Source organism: Apodemus sylvaticus, chromosome X (genome assembly GCF_947179515.1).
Source record: "Apodemus sylvaticus chromosome X, mApoSyl1.1, whole genome shotgun sequence".
Taxonomy (NCBI): domain Eukaryota; kingdom Metazoa; phylum Chordata; class Mammalia; order Rodentia; family Muridae; genus Apodemus; species Apodemus sylvaticus.
In genome coordinates this window covers 22,103,118-22,127,597 of record NC_067495.1, presented here as the reverse complement: position 1 = coordinate 22,127,597, position 24,480 = coordinate 22,103,118, and the positions used below count along the sequence as shown (strand labels likewise).

Here is a 24,480-nt window from a genome sequence, read left to right as displayed (position 1 = left end):
ATGCCAGGAAGTTAAAGACAAAATCATACAGTAAAGCAAGGAACACTGATACACAATTCTAATCCCAGCACTCAGGCTAGTGAAGCAGAATCCCAAATTCCAGTCCAGCTTAGACTGTGTTGTCGGACAAATCCAAGTAATATTCATGCATGAGTATGTGCATCAGCACATGTGCACACCCACCCACACCCACCCACCCACCCACATACACCCACACCCACACCCACACCCCCACACACATTTTAAAACATAAAATTAGCCAAACCTGTTCTGCCTACAGGAAGATTATAAATTCAAGGCTGAGTTAGTCTACAGAGTGAGTTCAAGACCAGCCTGAACAATTTAGTGAGACCCTGTCAGATATAGCTCAAGCTATCACTCAGTGGTAGCATGATTGGCTAGAATGTGTGAACCCATGGTTCCAATCCCCAGCATCACAAAATAAAAACAAACAAATCCAGATGGCATGAGTTGGTTGGGTTTTTGAGAATGGTGTTTGAGGGGAGATAAGTTGACAGGTTTATATGTTAGAGGCTAAGTGAAGATTTGCGAAACATCAAGCTTTGTTGCACTGTGATGTGCTATACGGATTAAAATAAGAAAGACTTTTAGCTGGGGAATATATCCAGAAATTATCACGAGAGTTGTCCAAGCAAAAGCACAGTAGCCAGGATAAGGTCACATCCTTTACAAATGGTCTGATGACTGAAGTTCTTTAGTAATACAATTAATTTTCCTTCTCAAGCTAATTTTTCTTTGTTGAAGCCAAAGCCTGAAAGTTGGTAAGAATGGGCAGTGGTTTATTTCGGAAAGGTATCTATGACTCATACAGTATTGGCTCAATGAGAATACAGGGCTTGGGTCCCACTAAAGCTGGCAAGCCTCTGCTGTGTGTGTGAATGGCTGAGAGGGGGGACTGAAGACAAACAGAATACTGCGGGCAATTCCTCTCCATTACAAGCCTCATCTTTCTGAAAATTCCACTATTCTTCACTGGCAAGAGCCCACATAGTACTCAGGCCTATGTAAATGGTTAGCTCCAAGATGAATTTTTTTTCCTGTTCTGCCCATTGCTGTCAAATTATTTTTACTCATGTTTATCTTTCACCTTTAAAAAAATGGAATATTTTAAGAAACCTTATCCCTAACAGTTTCGGGCATGAATGTCCCTTGAGATTATTAATTTTATTTTTACAAGACAAGTTAAATTTATACTTTAAAATTTAAATTATAGGCATAATCCATTAGGTCTGATGGCCTCTGACAATCCCTGCTACCTTCTCAGGCCTTGAGGGTTTTTTCTTTTAAATCAAGCTTATATTCTTTTATTCTTTTTAATTTTACTTATTTATGTGCAGGCATCAGTTTTATATCCATGTATAATTTTATTTAGTTTATAAAGTTTAAGTTTATCATAACACCAAAATGATATTTAGGAATAGATTCAAAAATTTATAAGAACTATCTTCAAGCATCCATAAAACACTGAAGGTTTCAATAAGATACAAATATAGCAAAAATTTCCTTTGAGAATTTCAGATATTAGTACTGTATTTACATCATTTTCTTCTCCCTTTTCTCCTTGCAATTCTTCTACATCCCTTCTACCCCTTCTCAAATTCATAACCAGTAATTCTTTAATTATAAGTCTTATACACAGGCACACACACAACACTTATACACATGCACACATATATGTATACACACACATTTATAAATACCACATTCTGAGATCATTTAGTGCTGGTCATATGTGTTTAAGTTGACCTTTTTGGATTGACTAACCTATTAGAATGCTTGCCCCCACAGAACACTGATTCTTCCTTTCTCAGAAACCATAAATTTCCATGTGGTTCCTCTTCTAAGGGTGAAGCCTTATGAGAATTCTTCAATCCATATTGGCATGTCAACTGGCTTTCTTTCCTTTGAGATCTACAGATATACAAAACAAGCATAAACAAGCTATAGTTCAAGTGCCATATGTGCCTACCTACATTTAAAAATAAAGTTTTATTTACATATACCCATTAATGGTCATTTACCAATTTGTGACTACTTCCTCACTGCATTGACAGAATCACAAAAGAAACTACATGGTCTTCATAACTAAAAACATCTATTTCCTTCTTCATTGCAGAAAAAGTGTGCTAGTCACTGACCTAAAGGCAAAAAAAAAAAAATTGATGTTCTGCTCTTATGTTTTGATCCAAGTAGCACCACCCCTATTTGAGTCTATACCCCAAACATGGATTGCTTGCAGTCATATTTATTAAGTTTTCCCCCCATGATTGTCTGAACTATATATGGGCGGAAGGCATCTCTCAACTTCAACTATACTATGAAGTTGGACAGTGTGTTATTTCTACCAAATGGTAATATGTTTCCAGGCTTTAAATGTCTTGTACCCTATGTGGTAACAAACAGGCAGTATTCAGAACCAATACTGAATTGACAAAGATGTAGCAGCTATATCAAATATCCATAAGTAACCCTCTTAGGAATTTTAGTGGTGAGCATTTCAAAACACAAGTTTGTTTTGAAAGACAACTTTGTTTATTATGTGTATTTATAAATCCAAATATAAAAAACATGGGCATTACTGTTGGCATTTAATCTAGGCTTCTCTCCACAGTTAGCTGGCAAAAGCCAGGTATACCTGACTCACTATAAAAGGGGCTGCTTGCCCCCTCCTCACTCTATTGCTCTTGCTCTCTTCTCTTTTCCTCCTGCTCCTGCTCCCCCTCTCCCCAGTCCCCTCTGCTTCTCTCTCCACATGCTCATGGTCGGCCTCTGCTCCTCTACTCCCTCCCCCTGCCTCTCTCTGCCTCTACCCTCCTAACTACCGTCCCCATGCCCTGAATAAACACTATTCTATACTATACTATCCTGTGGCTGGTCCCTCAGGGGGAAGGGATGCCTCATCATGCCCCCCCTTCCCCCTACCATACTGTGCCTCCACCAAACATATTCTTTCCTTATCTTTTTATAAAACACAACAATTACTGTCATTTTCCCATGCTTTTATGAGCTGAACAAATTGTTAAATGTGTAGTTACTCTAAATGCCTAAAGTGTCGTGCTTTTACTTTCCTCAAACTCAGAATGATGTGCATAAGTGTTTAGAATAATCTATATTAAGATGCAAAATCTTGATTTGATGGTTCTCTGCTACAGAGTCTATTTAGCACAGGTGTATTTTAGGCCCAATTAAATATGGCAATGTTGAAAATAAGGTGTTCATTTTTCTCTTCCTTTTTAGGATTTTCTTCATCAAGAATGCATTTGTGCTGGGATCTTTCATTAATGGTTGCTCTTTGCTTGTTCTTTTGTTGAACGGTTATAGTTTAAGATTGGACCCCTCTCTAAGAAGAAACTCAAGCAAGCATAGCCACGCTGTTATTAGGCACTACTGTTCCTAGCACTATACACAGAGTTGCTTCTGTTTATGTATATTTTGAGCATCATATAAACTGTCAATAAGTAAATACCTTTAAAAGTACCATTTATAACCCTTAAATTGCTATTAGAACTTAAGATACTGTTCTATAGTAGGAAACATAGCTCAGGTAGTAATGGCTTGTTTTAGACCTCGCCAACACACATTTTATTTGTATTTCATGTGTATAGGTATTTTGCTTGCAAAGATCTCTATGTACAATGTGCATGCATAATGTTTAAAGATGTCAGAAGAATTGCAACTGGAGTTATTGTTAGTTGTGAACTTCCATGTGGGTGCAGGGAATCAACCTGGGTCCTCTGGATGAGAAGTGATTGCACTTAACCACTAAGCTATCTCTTCAGCCCTTGTTTCAGACTTTTAAATCTGACTATGAGGATATACTATTTATTATTTTTCAAATAAACACTGGTTTTTCACTTCTTTTTCTTTTGTGAACTTTTTTCTAGGTCAGCCATTTAAACTGGATCCCAAATCTGCTCATCGAAAACTGAAGGTGTCCCATGACAACCTGACGGTTGAACGTGATGAGTCATCATCCAAAAAGAGTCACACACCTGAACGCTTCACTAGCCAAGGCAGCTATGGAGTGGCTGGAAATGTGTTCATTGACAGTGGCCGTCATTACTGGGAAGTGGTCATAAGTGGAAGCACATGGTAGGCAGCTTCTGCATATTTTTCTTCAACCGTAAAAAGGCACATGCTATTATGTACCTTGTCAAGGATGTGAATTTATAGCCAGCTTCCATTTTGAAGAAACAAACCTACCCCTACAATAATGCTACATAGCACTAAATTGAATGTGACTTCAATAGCAACCATTTATTAATGCTAGCAAACATATATTTGTTAGTTAGCTGAAAAGGAGTAATCTCAACTGGGTTTATACTTTAAATGGGGTCTAGTTCTGTCCTATTTGTATGTTTCCAACACTTCAGACATCTAACATGGCAGTGCAGGCCTGTAATCTCAAGCTGGAGTTCAAGGTCATCCTCAGGTATATAGTGAGTTCAGGGCCAAAGGAAAATATGTGGATGACACCATTCTCCTTTTATAGATGGGGTAACTTAGGTGTGGGTCCAAAGTCATAAAATTCATAGTTGGTAGTTACAAATTTTGTGGACAGGGCTCTAACTTTTCACTGGGAGCCCACAAGTAAAGGACAAGAGATTTAATGTCTTGATTTTATAGGCCAGGACATTTTGTCCCAAGTACTCATGCTGAAGCTGTTATAATGGGACAGACATAAATAAAATGGGACATAAAAAATGGGACATGCATAAATGGGTATGGCTGAGTGCAAATAGAACTTCATTTCTGAAAACAGACATGGGACAAGAGTTAACCTCTGGATTGTTGTTTGTTGATTTGTGCTTTTAACTCCCAGAGTATATCATTACTAACTAAAGGGTAATATAGTTTCCAAATAGTATAATTATGCTTTAGAGCACGAAGTAGTAAACTTAGCGAGATATGGCTGACATGAAAGTCAGAAGAGAAGTTGTGGAGGAGGAGGAAGATCAGAGTGGTGAAAATGGCTAAAATTCTACTAAAAAGTAATTTTAATTTGAATCTATGCAAATAATGCAATATGTAAAAAGTGCACATAGCTGAGTACCAACCAACCCAGATCTAAGAAGTAACCATGCACTGAATGACTATCCCTACTCTCTTAATAATGGTATCTGCAGTAACCTAGCAGATAGTTTTTCATCCTTTATTGTCCTCCTAATTCATTTTGCCTAGACCATTTTCATGTTCTAACATTCTGTCAAGAGTGCCGAGAACACGTCCTACTCATTCCAAGGCTATAGAATTCACTGGCACTTGAAGTGTGAGTGTGTACCTTTATGTATGTATAATTGTGGAGGCCAGCTACTTTCTTAGTTGTTCTCCACCTTATTATTTTTTGAGACACAGTCTCTCACTGAATGTGAACTTTAAGGATTTAGTTAGATTGGTTGGCCCCCAGGGATCCTTTTGTCTCTGTTTCCCCAGTGCTAGATCATAGGCACATACCACTATACTTTGCTGTTTTCTCCTCTCTTTTTAAAATTTTAATGAAAATACAATTGTTTCATTTCCCCCTCGCACTTCTTCCTACATCTTTCATGTCTGCCACCTTTCTTCCAAATTCATGGAGCATCCTCTGTTTTGACTAATTTTAACCTTTATGGTTACATATACATATAAATAAATATAGATCAGTATAACTTGCTGAGTCTGTTCAGTGTTGCTGCCTGTATGTTTCTAGGGCTGACCCTTTAGCTCTAGATAGTCAATCAGGTGATTCATCCATGGGGAAGATTTGTTCTCCCTCTTCCAGAAGTTAATTTTACTTATAGCTTTTCATTTATGTGTGAGGCCCCATGAGGTTTCCCCCATGTATGCTGTGATGTTTATTCTTATTGAAATAGTGCAGTCTTGTTGAAATTTTGTGAATATAGTTTCATTGTCATTCCTAGCTTTTTACCTTGAATCTGGATGATTAAGCTTCAGGTCTGTGAACCAAAGGATCCATTTCTCCAGACTGGCACTTGAAACTTTTAGCTGTGTTAAGGCAAGGTAAAAGCACAAAGGGAAATAGAATTCATGTACAAAAAAAGCAAACATTTCTAGATAATTGGTGTGCTTTATTAATCTGATATTTTGAAATCTGGTGTCTAAATTATTTTAATCTCATTAATAATTATTTGTAATAAATGACACATGATCGTTATGATCTCATTGCCATTAATGAATAGTGTGGAAAATTCTACCAGACCACTTTAGTTACATAAACACAGATCAGCATTACTTTTAAAACACTCTCCAGATGGCCAATTAACTCATGTGTGGAAAAAAGAAAATCTATAATTAATTGCCATATATTGAGTCTTCCATACAAACTGGATTGTATCCATTAAAAAAAAATATTACATAAAAAGTAGTTTCACATTTCCTAGAAGGTAACAAGAAAGGGTAGGCACCCTACAATTAAATACCTGTGATACTCTGACTTTCAACAGTTAGTGTTACATTTTATTTTTCATGAAGTCTGTGTTTGACTTCAAATTAATATGTGCATCTATCTGTTCATCTGTCTGTCAGTCTGTCTGTCTGTCTGTCTCCATCTGTCCACCCATCTATGTCTGTTCATTTGTCTCTCTCTCTCCATTTATCTGTCTCTGTCATTCTGTATGTCTGTCACTGTTCATCCCTCCATCCATTCATCTGTCTGTCTGTTTCTGATATATCTGTCATCTGTCTCTGTTCATGTTTCTGTCTGCCCATCTGTCCTGTCCATCTGTCTGTTCATCTGTCTGTCCTGTCTTTCTGTCTCTGTTCATCTATCTGTCCCTCTATCTTTCCTTCTGTCTGTCCATCTCTTTTTATCTGTCTGTCCATCTGCCTGTTCATCTATCTGTCTATCTGTCTATCCTGTCTTTTTGTCTGTCTGTTCATCTGCTAGTCTATCTGTCCATCTGTCTCTGTCTGTCTGTCTACCTGTCCATCAGTCCATCTGTCTGTCCTTCTGTCTCTGTCTCTGTTCATCTGCCTGTCTGGCCATCTGTCTGCCTGTATCTTTCTTTCCATTTATCCATCAGTCCATCTGTCTGTCTTTCTGTCTCTGTTCATCTGTCTGCCTGTTCATCTGTCTGTCCATATGTCTGTCTGTCTCTGTCTCTCTGTCCATCAGTCTGTTTGTCCATCTATCCTGTTTGTATCTGTCTCTGTCCATCTCTCCATCAGTCTGCCTATCAGTCTCTCTCTGTCTGTCCATCTGTCTATTTGTCATCTGTCTCCATTCATGTCTGTCCATCTGTGTGTCTCTGTCCACATGTCCATCAGTCCATCTATCTGTCCATCTGTCTGTCCTCTCTTTCTGTCTCTCTGTTAAACTGAATGTTCATCTGTCCGTTTGCCTATGTGTCCTTCTGTCCATCTGTTCAACTGGTTCAACTGTCTGTCTACCTGACCATCAGTTCATCTATCTGTCCATCTGTCTGTCCTGTCTTTCTGTCTCTGTTCATCTGTCTGCCTGTTCATCTGTCTGTCCATATGTCTGTCTGTCTCTGTCTCTCTGTCCATCAGTCTGTTTGTCCATCTATCCTGTTTGTATCTGTCTGTCTCTGTCCATCTCTCCATCAGTCTGCCTATCAGTCTCTCTCTGTCTGTCCATCTGTCTATTTGTCATCTGTCTCCATTCATGTCTGTCCATCTGTGTGTCTCTGTCCACATGTCCATCAGTCCATCTATCTGTCCATCTGTCTGTCCTCGCTTTCTGTCTCTCTGTTAAACTGAATGTTCATCTGTCCATTTGCCTATGTGTCCTTCTGTCCATCTGTTCAACTGGTTCAACTGTCTGTCTACCTGACCATCAGTTCATCTATCTGTCCATCTGTCTGTCCTGTCTTTCTGTCTCTGTTCATCTGCATGCCCATCTAACCATCTGTCTTTCCATCTGGCCATCTGGCTATCTGTCACTGTCTGTTCACTGCCTGTCTGTCTGTCTCTGTCTGTCCACCTGTTCATCTGTCCATCTATTCATCCATCTGTCTGTCTTTGTTCATCTGTTTGTCTGTCCTTCAGTCTGTCTGTCTGTCCACCTGTTCATCTGTGCATCTATCTGTCCTGTCTTGCTGTCTATCTCTGTTCATCTGTATTTCCATCTGTCCTTCTGGCCACCTGTCTCGGTTCATCTGTCTGTCTATCTGTCTGTCATCTGTCTCTCTCCATCTGTCTGTCCTTTGTGTGTTCACCTGTCTGTCCACCTCTCCATCTATCAATCTATCTGTCTGTCCTGTCTTTCTATCTTTGTTGATTTGTGTTTCCATCTGTCTTTCTGGTCGTCTCTGTTCATCTATCTGCCTGCCTGCCTGCGTCTGTCTGTCTGTTGGTCTGACTGTCATCTGTCTCTGTCCATCTGTCTGTCCACCTGTCCATCTGTCCATCTATCTGTCAACCTGTCTGTCTGTTGTCTGTCTGTCCACTGGTCCATCCATCCATCTATTATCCATCTGTCTGTACTGTCTGTCTGTCTGTTCATCTGTGTTTCCATCTGTCCTTCTGGCCACCTGTCTCTGTTCATCATTCTATCTGTTGGTCTGTCATCTGTCTGCCTCTTTCCATCTGTCTGTCCTTCATCTGTCTGTCTCTGTCCATCTGTCTGTCCATCTGTCTGTCTGTCTGCCTGTCCATCTGTCCATCTATCCATCAATCTGTCAATCTGTCAGTCTGTCTGTCCACCTGTCCACCTGTCCATCTGTCCACCTATCCATCAATCTGTCTGTCCGTGTGTCTGTCTATCGGTCTGTCATCTGTCTGTCTCTGTCCATCTGTCTGTCCATCTTTCTGTCCGTCCATCTATCCATCAATCTGTCAGTCTGCCTACCTGTCCATCTGTCCATCTATCCGTCTGTCTGTCTGTCTGTCTGTCCTTCATCTGTCTCTGTCCATCTGTCTGTCCATCTGTCTGTCTGTCCACCTGTCCATCTGTCCATCTATCCATCCATCTGTCTATCTACCTGTCCATCTATCCATCTGTCTGTCTGTCTGTCTGTCTGTCATCTGTCTGTCTCTGTCCATCTTTCTATCTTTCTGTCTGACCACCTGTCCATCTGTCCATCTATCCATCAATCTGTCAGTCTGTCTGTCCACCTGTCCACCTGTCCATCTGTCCACCTATCCATCAATCTGTCTGTCCATCTGTGTGTCTGTCTGTCGGTCTGTCATCTGTCTGTCTCTGTCCATCTCTCTGTCCATCTTTCTGTCCGTCCATCTATCCATCAATCTGTCAGTCTGTCTACCTGTCCATCTGTCCATCTATCCTTCTGTCTGTCTGTCTGTCTGTCCTTCATCTGTCTCTGTCTATCTGTCTGTCCATCTGTCTGTCTGTCCACCTGTCCATCTGTCCATCTATCTGTCAACCTGTCTGTCTGTTGTCTGTCTGTCCACTGGTCCATCCATCCATCTATTATCCATCTGTCTGTACTGTCCGTCTGTCTCTGTTCATCTGTGTTTCCATCTGTCCTTCTGGCCACCTGTCTCTGTTCATCTGTCTATCTGTTGGTCTGTCATCTGTCTGCCTCTGTCCATCTGTCTGTCCTTCATCTGTCTGTCTCTGTCCATCTGTCTGTCCATCTGTCTGTCTGTCTGCCTGTCCATCTGTCCATCTATCCATCAATCTGTCAATCTGTCAGTCTGTCTGTCCACCTGTCCACCTGTCCATCTGTCCACCTATCCATCAATCTGTCTGTCCATGTGTCTGTCTGTCGGTCTGTCATCTGTCTGTCTCTGTCCATCTGTCTGTCCATCTTTCTGTCCGTCCATCTATCCATCAATCTGTCAGTCTGCCTACCTGTCCATCTGTCCACCTATCCGTCTGTCTGTCTGTCTGTCTGTCCTTCATCTGTCTCTGTCCATCTGTCTGTCCATCTGTCTGTCTGTCCACCTGTCCATCTGTCCATCTATCCATCCATCTGTCTGTCCACCTGTCCATCTATCCATCTGTCTGTCTGTCTGTCTGTCTGTCATCTGTCTGTCTCTGTCCATCTGTCTGTCCATCTTTCTGTCCGTCCATCTATCCATCAATCTGTCAGTCTGCCTACCTGTCCATCTGTCCACCTATCCGTCTGTCTGTCTGTCTGTCTGTCCTTCATCTGTCTCTGTCCATCTGTCTGTCCATCTGTCTGTCTGTCCACCTGCCCATCTGTCCATCTATCCATCCATCTGTCTGTCCACCTGTCCACCTGTCCATCTATCCATCTGTCTGTCTGTCTGTCTGTCATCTGTCTGTCTCTGTCCATCTTTCTATCTTTCTGTCTGACCACCTGTCCATCTGTCCATCTATCCATCAATCTGTCAGTCTGTCTGTCCACCTGTCCACCTGTCCATCTGTCCACCTATCCATCAATCTGTCTGTCCATCTGTGTGTCTGTCTGTCGGTCTGTCATCTGCCTGTCTCTGTCCATCTGTCTGTCCATCTTTCTGTCCATCCATCTATCCATCAATCTGTCAGTCTGTCTACCTGTCCATCTGTCCATCTATCCGTCTGTCTGTCTGTCTGTCCTTCATCTGTCTCTGTCTATCTGTCTGTCCATCTGTCTGTCTGTCCACCTGCCCATATGTCCATCTATCCATCCATCTGTCTGTCCACCTGTCCACTTGTCCATCTATCCATCTGTCTGTCTGTCATCTGTTTGTCTCTGTCCATCTGTCTGTCCTTCATCTTTCTGTCTCTGTCCGCCTGTCTTCCATCTGTCTGTCCATCTGTCTGCCCATCTGTCTGTCCACCTGTCCATCTATCTGTCAATCTGTCTGTCTGTCCACCTGTCCATCTGTCCATCTATCCACCAATCTGTCAGTCTGTCTGTCCACCTGTCCACATGTCCATCTATCCATCAATATGTCTGTCTGTCCACCTGTCCATCTGTCCATCAATCTGTCTGTCTGTCTGTCTAAATGTCATCTGTCCATCTGTCTGTCCATCTACCTGTCCATCTGTCAATCTGTCTGTCTGTCATCTGTCTGTCCATTGTCTGACCATCTGTCTGTCCACCTGTCCATCTGCCCATCTGTCAATCTGTCTGTCTGTCTGTCTGTCTCTCTGTCTCTGTCGGTCTAAATGTCATGTCTCTGTCCATCTGTCTGCCCATCTGTCTGCCCATCTGTTTGTCCACCTGTCCATTTATCTGTCAATCTGTCTGTCTGTCTGTCTGTCTGTCTGTCTGTCTGTCTCTGTCCCTCTGTCCATTGTCTGTCTGTCTGTCCATTGGTCCATCTGTCCATCTACCTACCTGTCTGTTCTGTCTTGCTGTCTGTCTCTGTTCATCTGTGTTTCCATCTGTCCTTCTGGCCATCTGTCTTTGTTCATCTGTCTGTCTGTCTTTCTGTCATCTGTCTGTCTGCCTCTGTCTACCTGTCTGTCCTTCATCTGTCTGCCTCTGTCCATCTGTCTGTCTGTCTGTCCACCCATCTGTCTATCCATCTGTCTGTCTGTCCATTAATTTGTCTGTCTGTCTCTGTCCATCTATCTGTCTGTCCACCTTCCATCAGTCCATCTATTTGTTAATCTGTCCGTCTGTCTGAATGTCTGAATGTCTGTCTGTTGGTCTGAATGTCATCTGTCTCTGTTCATCTGTTTATCCATCTGTCTGTCCACATGTCCATCTATCTGTCAATCTGTCTGTCTGTCTCTGTCCCTCTGTCTATCCATTGTCTATCTGTCTGTCCTCTGGTCCATCTGTCCATCTATCTGTCTGTCTGTCCTGTCTTGCTGTCTGTCTCTGTTCATCTGTCTGTCTGTCTTTCTGACTGTCATTTGTTTCTTTCCACCTATCAGTCCATCTTTCCATCTGCCTCTGTCTGTCCACCTGTCCATTTGTTCATCTGTCTGTCTGTCCGGTCTTGCTGTCAGTCTCTGTACATCTCTCTGTCCATATGTCTGTCTGTCCACCTGTCCATCCATCTGCCAATCCGTCTGTCTGTCTGTCTGAATGTCATCTGTCTCTGTCCATGTGTCTGTCTGTCCATGTGTCTGTACACCTGTCCACCTGTCTGTCTATCTGTCTGTCATCTGTCTGTCTGTCTCTGTCCATCTGTCTGTCTGTCCACTGGTCCACTTGTCCATCTATCTGCTTGTTCTGTCTTGTTGTCTGTCTCTGTTCATCTGTGTTTCCATCTGTCCTTGTGGCCGTCTGTCTCTTTTCATCTGTCTGTCCTTCTGTCATCTGTCTCTTTCTGTCTGTCCACCTGTCTATCATTCCATCTATCTGTCCATCTGTCTGTCTGTCTGACTGTTGTCTGTCTCTGTCCATCTGTCAGTCCTTCGTCTGTCTGTCCATGTCTGTCTGTCTACCTGTCCATCTGTCCACCTACCTGTCTGTCCTGTCTGTCTGTCTCTCTCCATATGTTTCCATCTGTTCTGGCAATCTGTCTCTGTTAACCTGTCTGTATGACTGTCATCTGTCTGTCATTTGTCTGTCTGTCTCTGTCCATCTGTCTGTCTGTCCACCTGTACACTGACAATCCCAAGGATAACTAAAACTGCCGCAATTGAAAAATTTATTTCTGGCATCTCTTCTCTTGAATGTCATAGCTAAGCTTGGCCTGTCATGAATATTCTCAGATTACTTAAGTGAGCCTTAAGTCAGGATAACTTCTTTATCATAAAATCCTACTTGTAATAAAGTCTTGATTATTTTATATCTTTTACTGTATTTGAAACATTGTAGTTTATGGTATCAGATGTTTCCTCTTATGATGCCCAGTGTCATACAAAAGTACAGCACTGTGTATCACAAGCTTAGGAGACGATGGAAAAACTCAGAGGATGATTTTGTGGATAGTACATTGCTAATAAGGTTTCTTTATAAAATCTTAAAGTCAGGCATTCTAAATTATGGATTGTAAGTTTAAAGTTGATTTCCTAGGCTCACCAGCCATAGTTCAGAGGCCCAATAGCCATATGGGCATCTGACAAATGAACTGAACAGAACAAAACACTTCAGTCATTATAGAAAGAGCTGGGTTGATCAGTACTAGAACAGGAAATGTTACTGCATAAAATATTCACAAAAGAGAAACAGAGCAATGAAATGGAAAGTCAAGATTCTCTGGTAACATTTAAGGTGAAGACAAGAAGGTAGGTCAACACACTGGTCCCCTTCCACCTCTATGTGTTTAGGAAGGGCAAATATACATATTTAGATTTAAATACTCACTTAGGGGGGAGTGTGATCATAAATAACAAATGATCACCTTAAAAATCCCTGTACACAACAGAGTAGATTTTACTTACATGCAATGTCATTTTCTTTCTTTGGAGGTACGCCATTGGCCTTGCATATAAATCGGCTCCAAAACATGAATGGATTGGGAAGAATTCTGCTTCCTGGGCCCTCTGCCGCTGCAACAATAACTGGGTGGTGAGACATAACAGCAAGGAAATCCCCATTGAGCCAGCCCCCCACCTCCGGCGCGTAGGCATCCTGCTGGACTATGATAATGGCTCAATCGCTTTTTATGATGCTTTGAACTCCATCCACCTCTACACCTTTGATGTGGCGCTTGCGCAGCCTGTGTGCCCCACCTTTACTGTGTGGAACAAGTGTTTGACAATTATAACTGGTCTTCCCATCCCAGACCATTTGGACTGTACAGAACAGCTACCCTGAGGCCCCAGCTGTAGAGCAGCCCCACGGAATTAAAAAGGTTGAGGCCACTGTTTAGGGGATTTAGAAATTAAGGCTTCAATAGTGTGATGAAATATCCCACAATTTGTCCAGAAACCAGCTCAGATAGGGCTCCACATGGGAGATTTCCTTCCTTTTACTGTGTTTTGTATTAAGTACAGGCTTTAATAATTTCTTTAATTTTTTGTATTTAGAGGAAAGTCTATAGATTATTTATAAAAGAAGCAAAATCTGGATTACAGATGTTAGGAATCACTTGGTTTTGTCCATTAAGAGGCCCATAAGTTTACCAGCCCTTTACCAGTTTCATTTCATCAGTCTATGAGCTTGCAAAAATCCTTTTGTAGATTCATGTGTTTTTTCACTTTCTTCCATTCTATTCCATACTGAGACCATGCTATGTACTGTCACTTAGAATAACCAAATATACTGCTAAACTAAAAGTCATTTTGAACATAGTAAGGAAGTACATAGGCTTCCTTACCCTGACTTAAGTTGAGATATTTTAACTGTGTTGTCAGAAACTTGTATTGGATCAAATAGAATGAAGAATAAGGGAGAAGAAAAGAATTAAATTTGAACCTCAAGCTTAGCCATGACTGATGGGATGATTTGGGGATCCATAAAACTTTGATTGTATATTCACCAACTTCTCCAGGGCTGAAGCTTTTGGGCTAATATCTTGAATGAGATTATAATTAACACTTGTTATTTGCTTTCTACAAATGATTTAAGAATTCATGCTGAGTTGGGTTTTATCAAAAGTAGAATTCTGTTTTATGGTATAAAACTGTTTTACCTTACCTCTTACTAATCCTTTTTGGGCCTATGAAATTTTTTTCACTACATTTAATAGGTGCCCTATTTTTCCCTTCCACAAATCAGATTTTCTTTTCTTTCTGGAGCTACAGATTTGTAACACAACAGGTTACAAATAGCAATCCCACTTTCAACTGATTTTGTTTTCTGGGACATCAGCATATTCCCTTAAACACTTTCCAAATATAAATCACCAAAAACAGTATTTATGAGTAATGATAAGACATATTACACAAAATACTAGTCACTAGTGTACATGGCTTTAAAGTTACAGTCTTTTAGTAAGCACATTTTGAAGATGTAGACATCCCCATATATTCTAGTGTAGTTTATCATAGAGTTGTAAGAAAAAAAATCTAATTTACTGTTCCTACAGAGGAATCTGCCAATAGAACCTACTAATAAAATTGCAGATAGAATTCTTTTCATACTGACCTGATATACTGTAGTGGTCTCTGAATTAAGACTTTCTCAGGTGATCTTGGCATGGGACATTGGTATGGGTTCACCTTCATAAAGGACATTGACCTGTATAAGTGGTTTCAATTGCTAAAATATTTATCTGGGACACCACATTAGCCAGCCATCGACTGAAAAGACTTATGGATTGAGTCATTGGTTTTCGTGATTTTGTTTTTAATCAAATCACCCATTTCCCAGAAATAACTCAATATTCATTTCAGCATCATATGGTCACAATTGATGTGCATGCCTATCTGGACTTCATGGAAGACAAAGCCACTTTCCTGTGTCTTTCTGTCCCTTCCCTGGCAGATGATGTCCTTTTTCTTAATGGATAGATTTTATATATTGACTATATTATTTATACCCAGATGAGTATTTTGATAACAACTCTTAAAACAATTTCACATCTTAAAAATGAAAACCTCAATGGAAAAACTTTCATTTTCCTCTAACAATTTATTAGAACTTTTTGACAGTATAAAAATATGTATTTGCCTTCCCTGAATAAACTGAAAGGCTGTCTCAGTAATTTTTATGTACATTTTGGGTAACTGGATAATAGATATTTTAATGCACTTTGTACACTTACAGGTTCTAAACAAAAGGGTCTAAAACTCAAATTCTGAATTTTTAAAAACTCATTGTCTCCAGGTAACAATAAATGCTACAGTTTGCCTTATGATGTTAACATAAAGCATTTATGAGCAGGACAATATTTCGATGAATAGGTTTTTTGGTATAAAGATGTTACTACTCAGATTTTCACTGCAAACTTTTGAGGGTGTGTTTTGGCTATTTTTGTAAGGACAAGACAGATTATGTTATAATTTTGTTGTGCAAGTCTTACTCTTGGCTAACTTAAAAACATTGTGGATGTAGCAGTTACTATTTCCAGGTTGTCATATTTACAGGAAAATGTGTATATCGTGAAAGACCACAGTGTTTAATTGCTGTAATGATGTAGAAAAGATTTCCATGTGGATTTTTAAAATCTGAAAATACATGATGTAAACGCTGCAGTATAACTCTGCATTTTCTTTAAATGGACTGGGGCCACTCACAGGAAGCATTTATATACAGGGGCAAAATAAATGGCAGTGCTAGTCAAATTAACACAGCAAAATTGACGAGTTGCCAATGAAGGTTGTAAAGGCTTGGCACTGTGTGTATGTGAATGACTCAGTTGCCAAGTTCCCTGAGCACAGAAAAGGCCTAAGCTTGGTATCATGTTCTCTTTTCATTGTTATGAAACTTAGTGATTTTTGAACATGGGGCTATTATTTTCACTTTTGCACTTGGCCTTGCATATTATGTAGCTAGTCCTTGGAACAGGACCCCAAAACATGGTACTGCTCTTCTTAATGGATAAAGAGAAACATGTTGCTTGTTGAAACATGCCTTAGATTCATACACAAGTATGAGTCTAAATAATGGATAAGAGTGGATGTAGGGTGAAGACTTTCTCTCCAGCTTTAAAAGAAAGTGACTTCAGAAAGTGACTGTATAGATGATGGTTTCTGTGGGGGGAAAAGCAACCTTACCATCGACAGACTTATTATGGTACTGATATATGGACCTTGAACTTCCTGAGGAATGAGCCAGTGCCCTCTACTCAAGATGGATTTGTATCTCAGCTCCAGGGGCGCATACAAATGGTTGCAGAGACATGTGGCTGCCTGTTCAGTGCATCTGGTGCTGGGAAGCTGACATTTGGTCTTTCTTGGTAAAACATCAATGGCATGCAGAGACAATGACACTAGCAAGAGAATTGTTTTCAAAATAGTGCTTCTTATCAAGTTCTTGATTTTGCTACCCAAGAAGACATTTGGCCTTATCTGGAATCAATTTTGGTAGTCACAAGTTGGAGACATGTTGCTCCTGGCATCTGGTGGGTGCAAGTCAGAAATGGCATTAAACATCCTACAGTGCACAGTGAAGCTACTCACCAGAAAATGATATATGGCTCAAGATGTCAGATATGCCCTAGTTTAGCTTCTCTTGAATGTTTCTTTTTGTTTAGGGACAAACAAAAAGGCACAGAAGGCAATACCTTCACAAGAGTGGCACCGTCATCCATAAAATTATTTACAAAATACTTACAGAAAACCTGATTTCTAAAGCAAACCAAGATGGTGGGAATGCACATTATTGAAATAAGTATTGTCATTTGATGATCTTGTTATAGAAACGAGGTTTTCTCTATGTATCCTTGGAGTAGAATACTTTCAATCCCTGGTACTTGAGTCAACTGCCAAGCCCCTCAGTCCAGAATTTATTCTTGATTTCTGTTGCTTCCTGGTTCAAAATAAAATCCTTTTGTGGCACCAAAACATGTTTTTGCCTGGTTTTGTTGCCTTTCTCCATTTTAACTTTTCACATTCATGACCTTCACAAACACTTACTTGACTTCTGCTTGTTGCTCCTACTCTTCTGTGTTATACAATTCATTTTTTTTTTTTACATCTGAAACTGTCATATCCAGTATCTACCCTTCCACATTCAAAACATAGTTACTTTAAAAGTCTGAAAATACCTTACATGGAAACACTATGAAAGTAAACTCCTTAAGGAGTAAAGATTGCTTGATGTCAAGTCTCACAGGAGTGATAGAGATGAGAGGAACAGTGACTGTCAGCAGATGAATAGTGGTTATTATAGTGATGTCTGCAGTCATCCTTACAGGTAGTTCATAAGTCTATTTCCATGCCCATCCCCATGCCCATGTCAGTATCCACAGGAACTGACTTCTGTAGCTGAAAGATGCAAGTACTTTTGGTCTATGCCCATGCTAAGCAGAATGAGTTGAACAGAACCACAGCATCAGGACTATCAAACACAGTGGAAGCCCCCTTTCTTTCTCACTTCAAGGCTTTTGGTCAGAACCTGTGAAGATGGAACCCAACAATTTGAATTCCAACAAGTGCTATATAGATTCTAGTACTAGTGAGAGTTTAGGAGACAGCCTCTGCAGAAATCGCTAACCTCATAGCCTATATAAAAACTTTTTTCCACTATGAAATGTGTTTCGAAGGCTAGGTACTTTCAAGACAAAAAGAGGTCATGAAGAAATTCCTCATCTTACTACAGAAAAATGTTCTTGTGCACACATGCTGACTTCTGGATCCTACCCTGACAAGGGTTGGAATGTAATGCAGCAGCATGTACTTTCAAAACACTTTATTCTGAAGCTCATCCAAGATTTTCATTCAGTATTATGACCCAAGTTGGTGACTTTAAGGTTCAGATTACCTGACTTTAAGGGTCAGAAAACCCTAGGGTTTTCTGACACAGGGTCTCTGCCATAACTCCTCCAGTCTGAGGTCATAGAAAATATGTCCGTGAGTAGTTGTGATTGGGAGTCAATAAAACTTGGCCAGCAAGCTGTAGTTTTTCTGGCCTCTGCTGTACTTTATGCTGGACTACCCAAAGCCTCTCACTCACTCAAGACTGGACTCTGTCCATTTTGTGTCAAAGTGAGCTCTAAAAGTTCTTACCAACATTAAATTCCATCAAATCAGGGCAATGACTGAACCCATGAAGAACTGGTTAGGGAGTGCTTAAGACAGGACCATTCAATGGATATTAAAAGATTCCCTCATTTGACAGACTTGGGTAGGGCACGTCAATGTTCTAATGATTAGGTCTACAACCTTCTTAAAGTCAACTCAAATCAGACTTCTCACTAGTGACAGATGTGTAAATGTATTCTCTTTGACAAGCATTTTTAAATCCATTCCACTTGAACTTTTGAAGCTTAAAAGACACCACTATAATTAATCTCCTTTTAAAGTTACCTTGAAGGTTATGCCAAGCAATTCCCAGGGAAGCCCACATCCAATTCTTTTTTCTTAATACATGTAATATACTTAAGAAGATAGTTGCTTGTAATAATAATAGGAAGGCAAAAGGGGACACATGGAACTTGTAAACTCACTTTCACTTGAGTATCAGTGTTCTCCAAAAATACACATTTAGATAAAAGTGAGGTCTAGGACTTAAAGAAAATCCACTCTTTAAGTTGGCCTAACTTAGCATGGGCAATCTATGGAACAGAATGCAGTTTTCTCTTTGGACCTTTTGCAGCCATGTCCTCCTAAGAGAATTATTAAAGCATGATTACATAGGAAGCATAGCAAATAACAAGCAAATATGTCCTGGCCTAAAACCAATTACCAAATGAAATAATAGCACAGAAAAATGGTTTAATGAACACTCATTCTTTTGCACAGTCTATTTGTTCTCAAAGCACATTTTTGATGATTGCCATTAAAAGATATTTAACTTCGCTAATGCATTTCAAATACTAGTAATAATTGTACCCTTAACTAATGGTATTCTCCCTTCAATAACTAGCCTCCTTCACCTCTTCTTCTCAGTCAAGCTTCCCAAAGGTCTGTTCATACCTGCTACTGCTCTGTGCTAACACAGCAATGTACCTTTCTAGTGCCATCAGAAGATAAGCTCTTTCATTACCCTGATATAAGTAGCATTCACACTTAGAAAAAAATCATTCTCAAGTATTCACCTATCCTCATCATGACATGCAACAGTTTTTTTGAGCTAGATGATGCTAACTTCTTTTTAGTCTTGCCATAAGCAAAACACCCATTCATTGCCTCCATCACCATGTGGGTAAAAATTGTTTCTGTATACAAATTTAAATACTGAGGTCTAAGTTTTCCTCTAAGCTCTGCCATATACACTGGCCTGGTAGGGGGCAATGACTTTCAGAAAGCTAAAGGACACTTCAAGTTCAGAATTGCACTCATGATTTATGCTGGAAAACTCCTTCTAGACAAAATTCATAGGTGTATATTTGATGTCACTTTTGTCCTCTTTGTCCAGTCCATTACCAGCTCCTTTTAATTTGTAAGTATGTCTTTGACCTCTGCAAGCATCCTCCAACACTATCACATCTCTCACCTCTACCCTACTTCCTATCAAACTCTGTAATTCCATGGGAGTCTTTCTGACAACCCAACTTGAACCACATTCCCCTAGCATCCATTCATACATTCATAGATATCTCTCATTATTTTCATGATGTTCTCCTGGATATGTATGTATGTATGTACGTATGTATGTGTGTGTGTGTATATATATATATATATATATATGTATATATATATACATATATATATATACATATATATATGTGTGTGTGTGTGTGTGTGTGTGTGTGTGTGTGTGTGTGTGTGTGTGTATTCAGTGAAATTTTTGTTTACTATTTCTGGTCACATGCACTCTCCAGAGTGTAATATCTCTGAAATCGGTGACCACCATTTGTTTAGACAAATATCTGCCATATAATAGGTAACTAATAAATATTTAGAGCAAATTCCAGTTTACCAAGGGTGTATTTTGCTATCTTCTTTTAAATTCACAACAGGTATCATTCTTTATAATTTGTCTTGATAAACATCTTTATACAGTATATTTTGTTATCATATTTCTTCTCCTTTAATTCTTCTGTGATAATCAACACCTCCCTAACCACCCAATTTTATGTTCTTTTTTCCTATTTTTTAGTATTATTTTTATTGTTGAGGTCATAATACAGATATAGCACTTCTGCATTCACTTTTCTTCCTCAAAATTCTTTCATTTATGCTGGTGAAGGCTTTTTACACATTCATGTTTCTCAAAACATACTCCTTCACATAGATGGCAATCATATACACTACAAAATAAAACATATGCATGGAGGGCTGGAAAGATGGCTCAGTAGTTAAGAACATTGGCTGCTCCTCCAAAGGATCCAAGTTTAAATCCCAACACACACACATGGCAGTTCCCAACTGTCTGTACTTCCAGTTCCAGAGGATCTGACATCCTCATACAGATATATGTGGAGGCAGAATACCAATTATAATAAAATTTTTAAAAAAAATTAAAAATACCCTGAACTGCAGGCAAATAAATAATACTGAGAATGGAAGAAATAGTTTTTACCATGGCAGAGCACACCAATGTGTTGTCCAATATCAGATTATTAAACCCTGAAAATATACATATAAGTAATGTTATACAGACTGAATAGGTTTTATTTACAAATATATATAGTCATAAAATATTATTTAATAAAAAACAGAAACCATGAATTTAATAGAAATCAAAGATATATACATCCATGAGAGTTTAGAGGGAGGAAAGGGAGTTGGGAAATTATAAAATTATATAATAATTCCAAAATATAAAGTTTTTAGTGCTCCATGCAAGTAATGTGCATGCAAGGATTGAAATTGCATTACATCAATTGTCAAATGTAATATTTTGCTCTATATATGCTTTAAAATTAAACAAAATAGTATTGAAATAAGTAATAGTATTAAAATAAAATCTAGAATATCAACCTCCTGCTAAATTCCATGTTACCATTATAATGTCTACAAGTTCTTCTGGAAAAAATGGAATGAATTTTACCCATCAATATTTTATCATCTCCTGTGTCAACTTTGTGTATGATTTTTAAACCTGGAGCATGTTTGTATAATTTTGATTTGCTAGCTTAGCTTGCCCCATACTGTACAAACAACCCAGATATAAAACCAGCATGATCTAACATAAAGCTAACTCATTCTTGAAACAAGTTCACTTTGACCTTGGTGTTCTGCTATATGCTGGGTAGTCTTATGTCAGCTTGACACACAGATTTATCTGAAAGGTGGAAACCTCCATTGAGAAAATGCCTCCACAATGTGCAACCATAAATCATCTTCTTTATTAGTTATTGATGTGGGAGGGCCTAGCCCATTGTGGGAGGTGCCATCTCTGGGCTGGTTACTCTGAGTTCTACAACAAAGCACACTGAGCAAGCCATGGGGAGCAAGCCAGTAAGAAGCACCCCTCCATGTCCTCTGCATCAGCTCTTACTTCAAGGTTCCTGCCCTGTTTGAGTTCTAGTCATGACTTCCTTTGACTGTGAACAGCAATGTGGAAATATAAGCCAAATAAGCCCTTTCCTCCCAAACTTGATTTTTGGTCATGGTGTTTCATTGCAGCAATCGAAACGCTAACTAAGATATGCTTCATTAGTTTAAAAATTCTCTCTTCTGGACTATAACACCATAGAGTTCCAGGTTTATTCTTTGGTTGTCAGTAGCTGAATTCTCCAATATTGAATTTCTCCTGACTTGTATTCCAGTGTGAACTTTAAACTTAAGGGTAGCAGGAGATCATCCAGAACCTGTTAGTCACTTGTTCAGCAGCTCAGGTTACCAATTCTGTGTTCCTGCTTTTCTTAATTGCATTAGCTGATTTATCTGTTGGCTGATTTTATGTCTCCACTGTCAACTCAGAGTTTGTTCTTATGGCCCAAGTCTGAATTTCCTTCTGAATTTTATGCAAACTGGTCACATCTGCATTTCCTCCAAAATATAAGCCAACTTGTAGGGAGTTGAAGTAGCCCTGCATGAGTGAAGTCCAGAGTGGTTGTGCATTGTTGATTTGTGCATGGCCACATCAAGGACTCCAAGGCTTTGCACCCATGGGAAACTGATAAAGCCATTTGTCATATCGGGCTCAGAAAGACAAATTCTTCTTCTGTTCAAATTACAAATGTTTATGGATGATGGATCAACGTGTATACAAACTTGCAACTGCAGTTTCCTCCTCCTGAGTGTTTATAGCCTGAGATTGCCTGCCTGTAGGCACCCTCTACTCACACTAGCTAACCCTTCCCCATATACTGTATATAATAAACATGCTGAAGGTTTGGGTTTTTGCAGTAACAGGTGAGATTCCAGAGAATACACACCACTTGACCCCAGGTTTTCCTTACATGTGTTTGTGTCTGCCTTTTCTTCATTCCCTAGGCTCAAAGGCAGGGCCCCAGGACATGCTACTGGCCTACTCTATGTATAATCTATAAGAAACTCATTTAAAATAATAAAGATGTGGGCAAAAACAACAAGATAACAAGATATAACAGCAACCTTTCATGAAAACAAGTCTAGAGTAGCCCTATTAAGAAAAGACATAGTAGATTTCAGAATAAGGAACAGTTGTGTGAATAAAAGGAAACCATTACATAAAAAATATAAAATAATATATGATTCCTTGAGGTTCATCGAACAACCTTTGTGGCTACAATGGAACCATAAGTTGTCTTTTGACATTCACAAAAGCTCTTACATAAGTATATAAGTGCTCACACACACACATTGGGGGTGGGGGGGAACACAGACATGCACATCATGTACCTTATAATAATAATAATAATAATAATAATAATAATAATAATAATAAAATTCATTAAAATTATTAACTCAAAGGCTATACAAATACAGACAATTGAAAAGTTTCCCTTTTGCCTATATCTTCTAGTATATAGTATGCTAAAAAGAAAGCCCATAAAGCTTCAGTTCTTACGATCATATAAAAAAACATCAATTTATACAGGCAAAAAAAAAAAAAAAGAAGAAGAAGAAGCAACGAGGATATAAGTGAACTGGGGGAAAGGTTATATACATTGACATTTGTTTATATCACAAAGAATTCATACAACTGTTAGCAAATCATATAAATACATTGCAAGCATTATCAGTAGTGTGGTGCCATGAGTGAAAAATGCAAATACCAACAACCAAGAATTCTTTAGATGATATTGCAGTCAGCCCTTCTGTTCTACTTAAGAGTTGCTACTGATGAAACACCATGACCAAAGCAAGTTTGGGAGGAATGGGTTTATTTGGCTTGAACTTCTACATCACTGTTAATTATTGAAGCAAATCAGAACAATAACTAAAAACAGGTCAGGCACCTGGAGGCAGGAGCTGATATAGACACCACAGATGGGTTATGCGCATTGGCTTCCCCTTATGGATTGCTCAGCCTGCTTTTTTCTTTCTTTTTTTTTTTTTTTGATTGAACTTTTTTTATTCGATATATTTTTATTTACATTTCAAATGATTTCCCCTTTTCTAGCCCCCCACTCCCCGAAAGTCCCGTAAGCCCCCTTCCCTCTGCCTGTTTTCCCACCCACCCCTTACCACTTCCCCATTCTGGTTTTGCCGAATACTGCTTCACTGAGTCTTTCCAGAACAAGGGACCACTCCTCCTTTCTTCTTGTACCTCATTTGATGTGTGGATTATGTTTTGGGTATTCCAGTTTTCTAGGTTAACACCCACTTATTAGTGAGTGCATACCATGATTCACCTTTTGAGTCTGTGTTATCTCACTCCAAACAGACTGGACCTGAGCAGAAATACCTCCTGTCACATAATAATCAAAATCCCAAATGCACTAAACAAAGAAAGCATATTAAAGGCAGTAAGAGAAAAAGGCCAAGTAACATATAAAGGAAGACATATCAGAATCACACCAGACTTCTCACCAGAGACCATGAAAGCTAGAAGATCCTGGGCAGATCTCATGCAGACTCTAAGAGAACACAAATGTCAGCCAAGACTACTATACCCAGCAAAACTCTCAATCACAATAGATGGAGAAACCAAGATATTCCATGACAAAACCAAATTTACACAATATCTTTCCACAAACCTAGCTCTGCAAAGAATAATAGGAGGAAAACTCCAGTACAAGGAGGGAAACTACACCCTGGAA

At 39.4% G+C, this 24,480-nt stretch overlaps 1 protein-coding gene across 1 annotated transcript in view; it reads left to right on the top strand.

Annotated features, from left to right (window-relative positions):
* The window catches only part of Mid1 (midline 1), a 187,235-nt gene extending 170,001 nt beyond the window's left edge, over nt 1–17,234 (top strand). Inside the window, exons 9-10 of the mRNA XM_052171431.1 lie at nt 3,906–4,113; nt 13,265–17,234. Of these exons, the coding sequence (XP_052027391.1) occupies nt 3,906–4,113; nt 13,265–13,613 (557 nt within the window). The 3' untranslated portion in view covers nt 13,614–17,234. The remainder of the gene's footprint in view (nt 1–3,905; nt 4,114–13,264) is intronic.
* The last annotated feature ends 7,246 nt before the right edge of the window (nt 17,235–24,480 follow it).